The sequence below is a fragment of the Trichechus manatus genome, unplaced genomic scaffold, assembly GCF_000243295.1.
Source record: "Trichechus manatus latirostris isolate Lorelei unplaced genomic scaffold, TriManLat1.0 scaffold00001, whole genome shotgun sequence".
In the NCBI taxonomy this organism is placed as follows: Eukaryota; Metazoa; Chordata; class Mammalia; order Sirenia; family Trichechidae; genus Trichechus; species Trichechus manatus.
Genome location: NW_004443937.1, coordinates 8960060 through 8974808, shown reverse-complemented (window position 1 = coordinate 8974808; position 14749 = coordinate 8960060). Strand labels below are relative to the sequence as shown.

Genomic DNA, 14749 nt, shown 5'->3' with positions numbered 1-14749 from the left:
GAATTCTCATTTTGTCCTCATCTCTGAGTCTTAGATCCATGACCTTTTTAGTACTCTGGGGTTTGGGTAGTAAGCTCCAGGGTTTATACCCATGATACTGGTGGTTTTCAATTTACTAAAGCCTCTCAAGGATGAAGAGTGCATTGTTCATAAAAGAGATGGCACATAACCTCTTGAAGCTAAGATTTAATAGCCCATTACAGAGCAAGAGGTCCACCAGGATCAGATGGTCTGACTTTCTAGAAAATGACTCAGCCACCAACAATAAAATATATATTTTTAAATCCCAACAAGCCTCAGGAGATAAAAACAAAAACAAAACCCAGTTGCCATTGAGTTAACTCCGACTCATGGTGCCCCATGTGTGTCAGAGTAGAACTGTGCTCTGTAGAATTTTCAGTGGTTGATTTTTTGGAAGTAGATCACCAGGCCTTTCTTTTGAGGTGCCTCTGGGTAGACTCAAACTTCCATCCTTTCAGTTAGCAGCCAAGTGCATTAACCATTTATACCACCCAAGGACTACCAGAACATAAAGTGCAGAACATTTATTAATATTATTATTGTGGTGAAAACACACACAACAAAGAGTTTGCCAATTCAACAATTTCTACATGTATAATTCAGGGACGTTGATTACATTACACATGTTGTGCAACCCAGAGCATTTTTGATTTCTGATGTTTGTTAGAAGTTGATACACTATATTCTAAAAGGTGTTGACAGTGGGATTTTTGAGAGTTGGAATGTGATTCTAAAGCTTAAAGATAATGTATTAGACTCTTTGCCAGAGGAACATCTGTCTTGAATGTGTTCTGATATTCTGTTCCAGAACCTAAACCCTTTGATTCCTTACCTCGCCCTGTCTTCTTCCCCTCTCCCGATCTGTCCCTTCATCTGTCCATCCATCTATCCAAAAGCACAGACATTGTGCTAGGCCAGTACTGGGATACAGTGGTATACCAGGACACAAGGTACCTGCCCTCATGGAGAAGAGAGACCTCAAACAATAAGCAAACAATTAAGCAAAGAGTTATAACTCATCTAGGCTCAAATAGAGAACAATTGTATGTGTGCATAGTGAGGGTAGAGGGACTTACTTTAGACTGGGTGACCAGAGAGACCTCTTTGGGGAGGGGATGTTTAAGCAGAGATTGCAGGATAAGAAGGTGCCAGCCACACGAAGAACTGGGGAAAGAGTATCCCAGGCAGCGGGGACAGCAGGCACAAAGGTAGGACAGGGTATGGTCAGTTAGAAGAACTAAAAGAAGCTCAGTATGACTCAATCCTGTGAGTTCATAGAGGAGTGGACAATTTTGGAGCCAAGAGGAGGAGGAGCAAGAAATGCCTCCTGAAAGTCCCCTTTGTAAGTCATAGTCACAGTTGTCTGCAGCCCTGAGGGAAATGACGTGCTTTATATCAATCCTCCTCATATAATACAGCCCAGGCCATTGGCTGACCCTTTTGTGTCAGGGGTTGCCATCAGCTCTAGCCAGAGATCAGAAATGAAAAATTCACTGAAACTGGTGTCTGGTAGGAGTCCCTGGGTGGGTAGAGTCCACCCAGAGCTGCCTCTGAAGAAAGGCCTGGCAATCTACTTCCTAACAGTCGGCCTATGAAAACCCTGTGGAGCACAGTTCTACTCTGGCATACATGGGGTCACCATGAGTCGGAGTCAACTAGATGGTAACTGATTAACTGGTGTCTGGTAGGAATTTGTCCCAGACCCCAGACATACAATCAAATTAAACAGTACGAATTTGGCTATTTTACCCAACTTTTCTCCTTTTGTCTTTGACTCAGTTTACCCAACTGCAGTCATCCTTGTAACAGTTGGTGACTTTGATCAGGAACTGAGGAATTGTATGTGGATTCCCTCCAAGTTCTAAGTTAGACTTCTGGTTACTCTCTTCATCCCCCCATTTCCCTGCCTGGCCCCATTCTGCACTATTTTCTGTAGAGAAAGCAAATGCTCGGCTCTTTCTTAACAAGTCCCTAATGTTAATGCTGGATGAAATTCTAGAATCTAGAGCTGGGCTGCCCAATATGGTAGTCACTAGCCACAGGTGGCTGCTGAACACTTGAGATGTGGCTATTGTGAATTAAGGTGTGTTCAATGCACACCAGATTCTGAAGAGTGATAGCAGGGATGAGAAGCCACAACAGGTATCTTATGGCTGGTGTCCTTCAGAGCCAGGCATATGACAGGTGTTAGATAAATGTTAGTCAAAATATAACAGTGCAGACATTCTCGAACTTTGGTACGCGTAGAACGGATAGATAGCCTGGGGTGCTTATTCAAATGCAGATTCCTGGGTTCTTCTCAGAGGTTCTGATTCAGGAGGTGCCTGGTAGAGCCAAGAAATATGTATTTTTAAGAAGAAACCCAGAAGATTCTGATACAAGTGGTCAGCAGACTGTAGTTTGAGAATCGCTGAAAAAGTTAAGTGAACATAGCCCTACAAATAGGCGCTGGGGAATTAATAAACTGCAGTTATCCTCCAAAGACCATACCTTAGGCATAGATTTCACATAGCACAAGCAATTAAGACCATTTGCTTTTGTGTTTTTAGCAAAACATGAATGTTCTCAGGTTAAGAAAAGCCAGGTAAAAATCAATGTATACTTTTCTTTCTAGGGGAAAGAGCAGAATGTGGCACCACCAGGTAAGAGCTGGAGAGTCTTCTTTCACCTGGTGGCCTGAGGTGGGGGGTAGGGTGAGGTGGGGAGGAAGAGGGGGGAATGGGAAGACAGACACTGCTGAAGCTCAGAGGAGCTAGGGTGTTCTCGGAGTGGGACAGTGCTTCACGACTGTCCCTACGGGATGGTGTGGGTGTGCTGAGAGGGAGGGCAACTTCGCTGTTTTGCTGCTTTGCTTGTTGTAGCATTAGACTGATGAAGCCACGCCCCCTCCATGCTGGCGATGGGGAGAGGGGAGTCTTTTGAGCTGCTGGGGGGCAGTGGGTATTTTTCCTTTGCGCTATCCATGGGGTGGGGCGGTAATACTCCAGAGTGATGGAAGGCAGTGAGCAGAGGCCAGAGACTGGGTGGCTGTTGACCTCTCTCCCCATCTGTTATGTGGCTGCTGAGCAACTGCCCAGCCTGGGCTGGGGGTCCAGCCTAGGGCTCCCAGTCAGAATTGGCCGAGGCTTTGGATTGGGCTCCCATTGCACAGGTATGGGCCTGCGCATGTGCATATATACCCAAGCAGGCACCAACACCCTGACTGCCACACCCTAGCTTTGAACCTACAGGCACTGGGATGGGCTGATGGAAGATCCCTCGTTGGGAAAGTAACAAACGGGCAACTTCTGCTTTATCTCCATCTTGTCCATCACTACCCTTTGCATTTCTCCCTCAGCAGACTAGAGCCAGTGAACACCTTCCACTTGGCAGCTGAGAGCTGGCAAGTGACTTTCAGCCACTGGGCCCTTCCTCTACCCAGGTTGTTCCTGAGAGCCCATCCATTTCTGAGTTCCCAACCTTTGCCCAGGCTGTGTAAACAATAGCCACTCCACTGCCCAACATGCACTCAGCTGGTGGCCCAGAGGCCTGCACTCTTCCATCAGATGGCAGTTGAGAACTGCTTTTTGCCTCACTTTCTGGGCCCAGCAACCCGAGGAGATCCTCTTCCCACAAATTCTTCCCAGTGGCCCAGAATCCTGGAAAGCTGCTGTGTTTGGCAAGAGGGAAGATGAATCCTCAACTCTTCCCTGCTCCTCTGGAAGGGAGTTGGCTTGAAAGAGGCTTGGAAAAGCCCTTGGGTTTTCAGTTTGCTGGGCCCAGGCTGGGGGAGACTGAGCGCTCTCCAGAAGTTTAGCCTGTGCAGCTGTTCCTCTGGGCCTCCGCAGTTTGGGAACATCAGGACACATAAGGCCAGGCCCAGGCCCTTCCAGCACATGGGTCAGCAGATGTGCAGGGTCTCTTTCTAAGAACCTTTTAGAAACAAACTCCTTTTTTTCCTCTAGCAAGAGGATGTTATCATAGTCCCAAAACAACAGAAGCCACATTTTACACCAAAGCCTGCAAACAGTGAAACAGATGGCAGACGAATTGAGCCATCCCTTGCTTCCTCCTAATTCCTAGAACTCACGGGGGAGAAGATTGTTCCAGCAGATTGCAGGAGAGGCAGTCTGTGTCAAGCTCTTGGCCAGGTCCCACAGCCCTTCCTCAGGGAAAATTGTAGGGGTTTGGTTTTCTTTAAATAAAGACCTCTGAGGTGTTGTGTTCCACACCCTCTTTGACCTAGGGCCTGGGAAAGCCAAACTAGGATTACCAGACCTCCCACTTACACTGCAATAAACTGCAAACCCAGCCATCTGTACTCTGGTCCCTGGCCAAGGTCAAAGGAAACTTTGTTAGTAAACAAAAAGCCATCACTTCCAAAATCAGTTGTTACTTGTTGGGGAACTCGTTGCCAACTTGGAAGTAGTTTTGAAGTCAGTCTTAAAGACCCTTGGAAAATGGCTCTCTGTGTCTTCCATTGTTTCCTGTATATGGTTGGTGTCATTTTGGATGATCATTGCAGCAGGTCCCATGGAGCCAAGCCCTGATGGCCTCGTATAGATGGACCAGTTTTTGCACGTTGGCTGCAACTTGTTGTATCTTTCTCACATTTAAGAACCTTACCTTAGAACAGATCAATTTCATAATAACCCTGTAATTTAGGCTGGTCAGACGAAATACTGCAATTGAAAAATGTATTTACTGTTAATGGCAAAGCAAGATGCAAATGTAAGTTTTGATTATCATTATTCAAACTAAAGTCTGGCTTCCCTAACCCAGGTTGACTTACTACTATTGTCTGGATTAGAGGTGAAATCACTTGAGATTACTTGCCCAAATAGATGCAACCAGATGCCCACACAAGCACAGTCCCAGGAGCCTAACTGCCCTTGAACTGCAATATTGCCACCATTTTGAACATTGACACCCATGTGGGTGTCAGTTTACTGGGTTGTCTTGGATACATTTTAATTAGCATGCTTTGGGTCATGGAATAATTTTGAGGCCAACTCCTGTGTTGCCAGCGTATGTTAATTTTAATCTTGGTTGAAAGGCAGAAAGGGGACATTGGTCTCTGGTTTCTCTTTCTTCCTCTCTGTGGCTTTCTCTGTTCCTGTTTTCCCTGCCTCTCTCTCTTTCTCTTTCTTTCTTTCCTTTTTGCTCTGCAACTGAGCAGCAGAAGAGATGGAAGGCTTAGGCTGCCCCACTTCCCTTGGCTGAGCTGCCCCCCTGCTTCCCACTTTGTGCCCCACCCAGCACTTCAGTAAGTCTGGATCGATTCGATGTCGTGCAAAGTTGGGATAGCTACGTTTCCCTGTCAGAGCTCCCGGTCCATGCCCAGAGCACCATACAAAAAAGGAAGCCCAGTTTGATTCAAACAGTCCTTTGCTTTCTGGATTGGGCAAGAGAAATTAGGGGAAAATATCTTATTTTCCCTTTATTCCATTTCATAAACTTAAAAAAAAAAAACAAAAACAAAAACCCTAAGGACTTCTTTAAAGAAACCCTCTAGGTGGGCACCCTAGATTTTTTTATATTTGGTGTCCAACACCTGCATTAAGAGTCTCCACTTTTGCTGGCCATAAGAGTTTAAAATGGGATTTAATGTCACTGCTGGATGTTCTGTGATGAAACCATTTCCAAGTTTCACACTCACACATGGAGTTGAGTTCTGCTCTCAGCCTCAGTCACATTTTATGTGTGTGACCTTGAGCAAGACTCTTAATCTCTGGTGGGCTCATTTGCCTATTGTGTAAAATGGGTTGAGTGATTCTTACCTATTTCACAGAGTTGTTGTGAGGGTATCATGAAATGTGAGATATGGAAATGATCCAGGAATACTCAGAAACCCAAAACACTATGAAAAGTAGGTGGTGAAGTTTGCTATCCTCAAGTTACTTCTGATCTCAAGTCTTAGAACCTATGACCTTGTGTCACATTTCTGGCACTCCCTTTTGGCTTTTGCATTTAGAAATTCAAAAGCAGATTGAGTATAAGAAATACCGCACTCACATATACACATCCTCAAAAAATAAGTAACTTACGAATAAAAAAAAATGACATGGACTTAGCTAACCAAATTGACATAGATGCAAGATGGGCTCAAAATAAACTTGCTTCTTGTTTCTTTTCAAAATTTTTTATATTTTATTTTTTTTAAGTTCCCTATCTGTGTAAAACTGAGCCCCTTGGTCTGTGCTGTTGTTTTGGTTCTTATTGGGTGGCATGATATTTGAATTCAATTGTGTCTTTGCCCATGCATGTCCTGGAGCTAGCAGCATTTGCTCAGTACTCAAACACCTAGAAGAAATTGTTTAGTTTTCTCTAGATGGGCTTGGCTACTGAAGGAGACAGGTAAGCCCAGTAAGCAGAGGCAGGGGTGAACCCCATTCATCTTGATTGGCTGCAAAGTCCATAAAATTTCTTGCCTATTCGTGGAAATCAATTAAGCAAGTCTTCCTGGTGGGGCATCAGGTCTTCTATCTGTGCCAGGCTAGGTCCTCTGTTGTTGCTCCCCCAATTTTGAATCACGCCATTGGAAAATGAACTGCCTCTCTTGGTTAGGGGCCCTTCTCCTAATCACATAAATCCCTGGCAGCATTAAGTCAGGTCATCTTGGATGGCAAAAGATGAGCAAATAAGCCAACACAGGTATATGCATGGTGAGCAACCCTGGAATCTGGTCCAGTGTTTGTGGTTGTATCACTGTCCCTAGTGAACTGTGGTGTGGTTTTCTCTCCCTGTGGTCAAGAGTGGAACACAGGGAATGAAGCCTAAAGTAAAGCAAGACACTTTCAACCTGATCATGAATCCTTCACTGGCAAGGGTTAATGGGATGGATGGGTCCTTGGATGGAAATGAAAAACTACCTTCAGACTCCATGACTGTGGCCTGGTGGGAAAAACCCTGGACTTGGAGCCAAATAGGCCAGAGTTTGGGATCTAGTTCTGCCAGTGCTCCTCTCTGAGCCTCAGTTCCTGCCTCTATAAAATGGGACCTCTAGGAATCCCAGTATACAGAGTTGAGGTCACATTAAATGTTGATAATGGGTTTGAAAGCACTTTAACTGGAAGCGTACTTCACTAAAGAATGGGATTATTATCTTCTGCTAGGTCACCCAGGGACCCCAAAGAAGCTGCAGTCTCCCTCTTGGCATCAGTTTCTTCATCTCTAAAATGAGAATAACAATTGCCTGGCCCTTAGATCAATGAAATAAAGATTAGTCAAGTGCATTTGAAATGCCAAGAGGTATTAGGAACATCAGTGCCCTCGTACATTGGGAGACTTGGTGCTGAATTTAAGCCAAACTAATGAAAATTAACCCTTCTACTCATCTTTGAAAGTCTCTTGCTTTCTCAGGCTACAGATTACCTCTCTCTCCCCTGACTCCCCCTCCATCTGGTCAGCTTTGCAGGATGACAGTCTCTGATTGGATTTCAATGGTTTCTTGGACACCTACTATTTCCCACCTATGATTTAGAATGTATTTGTGTTGTGTAAGAGTGCTTCTGCTTAACATCCTGGGTAAATTAAGATTCCCTTACACATCCAAAGGCCTTCAGATGGAGCATTGGCCACCAATGCACTGGGGGTTCAGGCGCTTCCGTTTGCATTTTGTGTTCTTCTTCAGGCATAGGTTTTAAGAGCGTCTTTCCCAGTTGTATGTTTATGTTGGTTGTTTTCTTGATTTCTTTTGTTCCGTTTTCCCCTAGGCCCCCCTGCCTTCCCCCTAAACCACAGAAAATGAGGAGACCTAGGCCTCTCTCAGTGTATAGCCATAAACTCTTTAACGGCAGTATGGAAGCGTTCATTAAGGTACTTCCTGGGGAGCCGTAGAGTCCGCGAATGCGCTGAATGTAATGGCAGCCTCTCTCCACACAAATCCACTTCCGGTCACAACCCTTGCCTGACCAGGAATTTATAATCTATCTGCCCCCGCCCTAATACAAGCTACTTCCTGGCTGCAGCGTGCTCTGAAGATTCATTGAGGTCTTGTAGCCAGAGCTGTTTCTGCCTCTGAGCTGTTGCTTCTAAGTGCCTTACTGTGATTCCAGCCCTTGGGGAGGGATAAGATCAGGATGAAAGCAGGTTTGAGATGCCAGGGGGTTGAGACGCCAGCACAGCCATCCTAGCCAGCCACATCCTCCTTTTGGGAGGCCCGATCCTAACGTGTGAGGCACAGTTAGAGAAAATTTTTATCTTGCTTCCCTCCCACGTTTCCCAAGGGGGTTTGATTGAAAGCAGCACAAAGAAAATCCCTGCGGATCATAATGTGTTTTTATTCAAATGATTTTTTTTTTTTTTTAAATTAAGAGTATACTAGCAAAGGAAACACATAACATGAGAAAAAACCCACCTAGTTTTGTTTCTTGTTAGGCGGTTTCAGAGAAGGAGAAGAGTTGAGGAAGTCCCTTCAGAATTCCAGGTTAACCCTTTACACTGTAAACTAAAAGCTAGAGTTTCACCTAGTTGAGTTTCTTTTTTTGTTCCTTGATGCTAAGGGTGCAAAATAAAGCCATTCCAGATTAAATGGCTCAAGGCAGAGTAAGATGGAGATGGAGTTGAAAAGGGCATCAGGTGGGGAAAGAACGTGAGGAAGGGAGATACCTTCTTAACATTACTTAGGCGGAAAGGGGAGGAAAATCCCTGCCAGTTGAGAGCCCACTACCAGCCAGTGAAGATGCTTCCTGCAGAAAACAAGACGGAGATCTATCAGGAGAGACATTAAGGCTCTTGGACTTTGCTGACGACTTGGTGGCAGTGGCGGCAGCCCCTGCTCCAGCTCCTCTGACAGGGTGCAGCACAGGATATGCAAGGGAGGGAGGGGCAGGATACCAGATCTGCCTCAGGGATGGGAGAGGGCAGTCAGAACCTCAGGCAGCCTTTGTCCCAGGACTGTCTCTGCCTGTGGACTAAGTACTGGGAAGGAAAGTGGGGGAAAGAGAAAGCAGAACAGAGGGTGCAAGTTGGGATTGCCTAGGGCAGAGGACTTCAAGAGGTGGGAAGCTTGGAGGATGCCCAAGGAGGGGTCATGTCAGGTGCATCAGGAAAGAGGAGCAGTTTACCATCCAATAGGTTGTGGGATGGGGCTGTGTCGAGGGTCCTCTCTTCATCCTCCCTTCTTCTCCAAGACTGTCTTCTCATTCACCATTGTCCCAAAAAGAGCCACTCTCCATAGCTCAGAGGGACTGGGAAGTCATATTAGTTGCTCTCCCTGCTGTCATAGCATAGCTTGGGAGGTTTTAAACACAGAAAACTGAGAGTGTAAGATGATTCAGGACATGCACTTGGACAGTTATCTACACGAAACAAGTTCTGTGAGAGTTCAGAGCAAGAGAGGACAGGAGGCTTCTCACAGGGCTTTGAAGAAAAGGAAGGAATAAAGAGGAGAGGAGTGGGACAGAAGGAATTCCTGAAAGGAGGAACACACTGAATGAAAGCTCAGGGATAAGGACACGTTCCTTCATTGGCTTAGCTCCTTGAAAATGGGTGATCAGTCAGGAAGTAGCAGCTGGCTCTTACCTGACAATATTGGATAATTAGATGTTCCATTTAAATGTCCTCTTAATAGGAAGAGACTAAAAATAATGTGTGACTATAAAGTGATCTGACTTTGTTCCTCCTGACAAATACATCGGGACTTATTCAATCATGTATTTGCTCCTTTGAGGTAGTCACCTTGGGAAACCACATTCTTATCCTGACATATAGCCATTGCCCCAGCTGCTTTGCTAAGTCTTCTTTAGAGCCTGTATCAGGGTGTCATTATCAGTGATGCCAGTGCTCCGTATTGGAGTGGATACCTTAGCCTGTTGAAATGTGAAGGTCATGCAAGGCTCAGCTTTGCAGAGCCATCAGAGGCGCAAAATGGCAAGAGGAATGTGCTACAGTGGGGCTGATCAACTGGCCCTCTGAGTATGGCAGCATTGTTGGAATAAGTGCACAGCCTCCCCAGGGGACTACTTAGAAGAATCATACTCGTTTGACTGAGAAAAATATGTTACATTTGTTAAACACTATTACATTTCCTTATAGTCACACTAATTAACACATATTATCAGTGCAGCTCAACAAACTCATCCTGCGCACCTGCTGTGAGCTGGGCAGTGGGTAACAAAACTGCACATGGCAGGATCCTTGCTCTCAAGGATGACTAACTTTCAGAGAATGAAAAGGCAGTAACACATACTCAGTCCTTCGACTATTGTGAACGGATGATTCACACGCCATCTGGAAGGCCATCCTGTATGAACTAAGAGTCTTCAGCTTTGAAATGCCACACCCATGAAAAGTTTTCCCATAAAATGACATCCCTTGGACTCCGTGATTATGGTGGCTAAGAGGGTCAGGGAAGCACATCCAAATTAATGATGAATAAATGTTGTTGGAGTTAGTTTTATAAATTTCTAGGACCCTAAGTTGAGTTAACTCCTTTCAAAATCCTTGCTTTTTTTCTCCTCTCAGACAGACCAAAAACCCACTGCTGTCCAATCAATTCAGACTCATATTGACCGTGTAGGACAGAGTAGAACTACCCCCATAGGGTTTCCAAAGCTGTAAATCTTTACAGAAGCAGACTGCCACATCTTTGTTTTGTGGAGCAGCTGGTGGGCTCGAACTGCCAACCTTTCGGTTAGCAGCCGAGTTTTTTAACCACTGTGCCACCAGGGCTCCTTTCTCAGGCGGAAGGAAACCCAGTTTTTATTATACAAATAAATTTTGAAGCCTAGGAGGCAGGCCTCTAGAGGAGGAAGAGAATCCCCACCTTGTTTCTGTAAAACAAGAAAGATAATTACCTATCTCCTGAGTTTGTTAGGAGGATGAAGGGAGTAAATATAAGCCAGGTTTCTAGAGCACTGCTTGGCACTTTGTAAGTGCTGGGACAGTATTGGCTATTACTGCTATTATCGTTAGCTTTTAGGATATTGCTCACAGAGCTCCATTTGACAAGGCTGTTGTCTCAATTCTAGGATTCAGGTAGGTTCAGCCAGTGTTTGTCAGTTAATAGATAATTCCTGTGGTTGAGATGCCAGGGATTGAACAGATGATACAGATAGAGGGCACATATTCTCCAGTTTCTTAGCTTGGCCTCCTCGAGGGGCCTGAATGAGACATAGTACCCACGCCAGAGCCTCCACACACGTGGGAGGAGAGAGCAGATGGTGCTCCCCAGCCTAGGAAACAGGGACAGATGCAAACAGACATGTTTCCCTCCTTTTTGTGGGAAGCTGGGCTTTTCTTAAGGGGTCTTAGGTAGGTTCTTGCCCGTTGGTAAATAAACAGCTCCATGTGTTGAGGAGAAGCTAGAAATGGGATGAGGAAGGGATTTAGTACACACACTTCCTGCACTTGACAAGGACAGAAAGAGACCCATGAGTCCCCTGGTGTCTTGAGAGGGAAGCCAAGGCGGCCATATGGAAGGCTGGCCGGAGGCAGGTTCGGATCACCCAGGAGTCACTGAGGGTGCGTGGCCCTTCCTGCAGGCAGGCTATTTGGCAGACTCCCCAGGACCTTTGCTGGCTGCCATTGCATTTCGGCATTCACGGACTCTGAAGGATCTGCTTACTCTAACTGATCTTATTCCTGCGTAATCTTTTCTTTTTCTCCTGCTCTGCTGCCTGTTTATTTTTTGTTATCAGAGGAAGAAGAAATGCTCGAACCAGGAACCAGGTATTTACTAGAAAGGCCCATTAACCCCATTCAGCTGGACGGAACCTGTCTTTAGTACTGACTTCCAGAACAGAGCCCACCCTACCTGTTGCCAAATGGGTCCATATTCTCGTCCTGTCCCTGACCATAGTTAATCAAGGAAAGAATGCAAAGGTAGGGTGTGAAGGAGCCCAGCAAACATCCAAATTCATGGTTTTCTTTGTCTCTTTTCTAGAGCATATTACATATGCCTCATTGTTTCCTCACCTTCTAAGGGACTAGTCATTGATTTTGGTCTCTTTTTACGAAAGCTTAAAAAACATTTTATGCTCTTTTGGAGACCAGGTATAGTAGAGAGGTCAATCGATCATAGAAGCCAAAAGAGAAGCACCCCTTGCCCAGCCCTTTGTGTTTATAGGCCAGTCTGTTGTTGTTAGGGACCATCTAGTCAGTTCTGACCCAGCGACCCTATGTATAATAGGGTCTACCCACTGCCATTGAGTCGATTCCAACTCATAGTGACCCTATAGGACAGAGTAGAACTGCCGCATGGGGTTTCCAAGGCTGTAAATCTTTACAGAAGCAGACTGCCACATCTTTCTCCTGTGGAACGGCTGTTAGGTTCCAACCGCGACCTTTCAGTTAGCAGCTGAGCTCTTTTACCACTGCACCACCAGGGCTCCTTTAACAGAGTCTAGGAAGATGTCATTGAAAACACTTTTACACCCCTGGTGGATATGTTTAGAATTGCATCTTGAGGAGCCCTGTTGGTGTAGTGGTTAAGAGCTTGGCTACTAACCAAAACGTCGGCAGTTTGAATCCACCAGCCTCTCCTTGGAAACCCTATGGGGCAGTTCTACTCTGTCTTATAGAGTCGCTATGAGTCAGAATCCACTTGATGGCAACGGGTTAGGAAGATGTAACTGGAAATATATTCACACCCCAAGTGGATATGTTTAGAATTGCATCTTAGTCAGCCTTTTTGACTAAGGTTGGACACTAGATGGTCAATGGCTGACATAACTGCTTCTCAGACTTTTCCTTGTAACATGTTTATTACACACAGTATCCACCTGGATGTTTGGGTTGTGACATCATGAGTAGAGGTCTTCCCTTCTTAGAGCTCAAAGAGACCCCTGGGGGCCAACTTTGCTTCCCCCATGGTGTGTTCTTAAATCTGGCATTAGGTACCCTACTAATAAGATGAGACCTTGATTCTGCCTTTTCATCCCTAATCCCTGAGAACAGTGTTGAGTTGGGGCAAAGTGGAGTGGGAGGCTGAGAATTCTTAAAGACCAGACTCCGGCCCCTTCCAGAGAACCAAGGAAGCCCCACCATGTGATAGTCTCCTCTCCCCTACCCCATATATGCCTGTCAAGCCTCCTGACTCTAGAACCTTCCCAGCTGGGGAACAAGACAGAGCATTTCTTTAAAATTATCATAACTATGTCTTTTTCTGCACATAACTGATAATTTTCTATTTTTTATTTTAACTGTTTCATGGGAACTTTAGGATTAGCAGTTCCTTGCTTATTTTCCTACTAACACAATGGTACTAATATTCTGGCTTGAGTTTATAGTTTGTGTTTGAAATGTCTTTTTCCTGTAGTGGTTTTGAGACCCAATAAAACTCATAATATTTTTTTTCTTAAGGACTCAGGACAAGCTATACCACTTGTGGTTGAGAGCTGCATTCGATACATCAATTTGTACGGTAAGCTTGATCTTGGGGGATCAGTGTTTTCAGCTCCATCTGAAACTAGGCCATTCTGATAGGAAGTGAGATTCTGTTTCACCTTGGGAAATTTTCTGTCATAGCTCTGCTTCCAAGGGAGAAAATGCTCTAGGGAACAGCTTCTATTCTGCGTGCTGTCTTTTGAGCCATAGTGTGTCGGGGGGATGCGAGGTGGTGGTGCGAGGCCCAGGAACAACTAGGGAAACTGAGGCACAGGAAGGTTATAGACAGGAGAATGTTTTAATTCCTTGGTCACTCCCATCCAACCACACAGCTCTGCATTCTTAGCACTGAATGTAATTAGTCAGTCAATCCATTAAGTCTACTAGATTGTAAGCACCAGTGAAGGAAACACCGTATCTGGGATGTGCTAACCAGGGAATCCCCAGCACCTAACTTGTGCTTCCACCTATCCATGTATTCATTCCTCCAGAAGGACACTGATTGAGTACATGAGAGGCACTGTTCAGACACTGAGGATATAAGTGTGAACAAGACAGCTAAGATGCCTGCCCTAGTTAGCGTGCATTTTCGATTAGAAGGAAAAGGAAATAAACAAGCAGAGAAATAAGTAATGTAATTTCGAGTAGTGTTGATACCATGAAGATAATCAAAGGAGGATAAAGAGTGGCTAGAGGGGGGGTGGGGCTGCTTTGGCTCAGGTGGTAAGGAGAGACCTCTCTGAGGGGTGACAGTCGAACTATGACGAGTGAGTAGAAGGCATGAGCTGTGCAGTCCAGGTGGAAAGAATGGCCAGTGCTCAGGCCTAGTATGAGAAGGAGGCCAGTGTGGCCTGATGGTTATGAGCCAGGAAGATGGGATCAGAGACATAAGTGGCAGAAATTCAATACGGGTTCACTAAAGAAATGGACAAGCACTTGTTGGGCACATATTAGGTCCAAACCAAGCTTTGACTACCATTACTAGTTGCCATCGAGTCGACCCTGACTCCTGGTGACACCGTGTGTATCAGATTAGAACTATTCTCCATAGGGTTTTCAGTGGTTGATTTTTGGAAGTAGATCACCAGGCCTTTCTTCTAAGGGTCCTCTAGTTGGACTTGAAACTCCAGCCTTTTAGTTAGCAGCTGAGTGTTAATTGTTTGCAAGCCTATGTGTTAGGGGTCAACATTCCTAAATTATAATGCAGAGAATTGTTTTATATGGAAAAACTGTCTGAGGCACAGGGAAAGGATCACAGCCTCCAGCATTAATTCCCACTTAAGATGAGTTAAAAAAAAAAAAAATTAAAAACCCTGTTGCTATCCAGTTGATTCCAACTCATAGCGACCCTATAGGACAGAGTAGAACTGCCCCATAGGGTTTCCAAGGAGCAGCTGGTGGATTCAAACTGCTGACCTTT

At 45.2% G+C, this 14749-nt stretch overlaps 1 protein-coding gene across 2 annotated transcripts in view; it reads left to right on the top strand.

The window, feature by feature from the left end:
* Positions 1-14749, top strand: part of SRGAP3 (SLIT-ROBO Rho GTPase activating protein 3) — a 301121-nt gene that overhangs the window by 244498 nt on the left and 41874 nt on the right. The window contains exons 11-13 of one of the 2 annotated variants that reach the window (XM_004368295.2): positions 2636-2663; positions 11643-11673; positions 13306-13366. In XM_004368295.2, the coding sequence (XP_004368352.1) occupies positions 2636-2663; positions 11643-11673; positions 13306-13366 (120 nt within the window). Of the gene's footprint in view, positions 1-2635; positions 2664-7715; positions 7819-11642; positions 11674-13305; positions 13367-14749 lie in introns of both variants that reach the window. The other variant, XM_004368294.2, reaches the window with a different exon arrangement.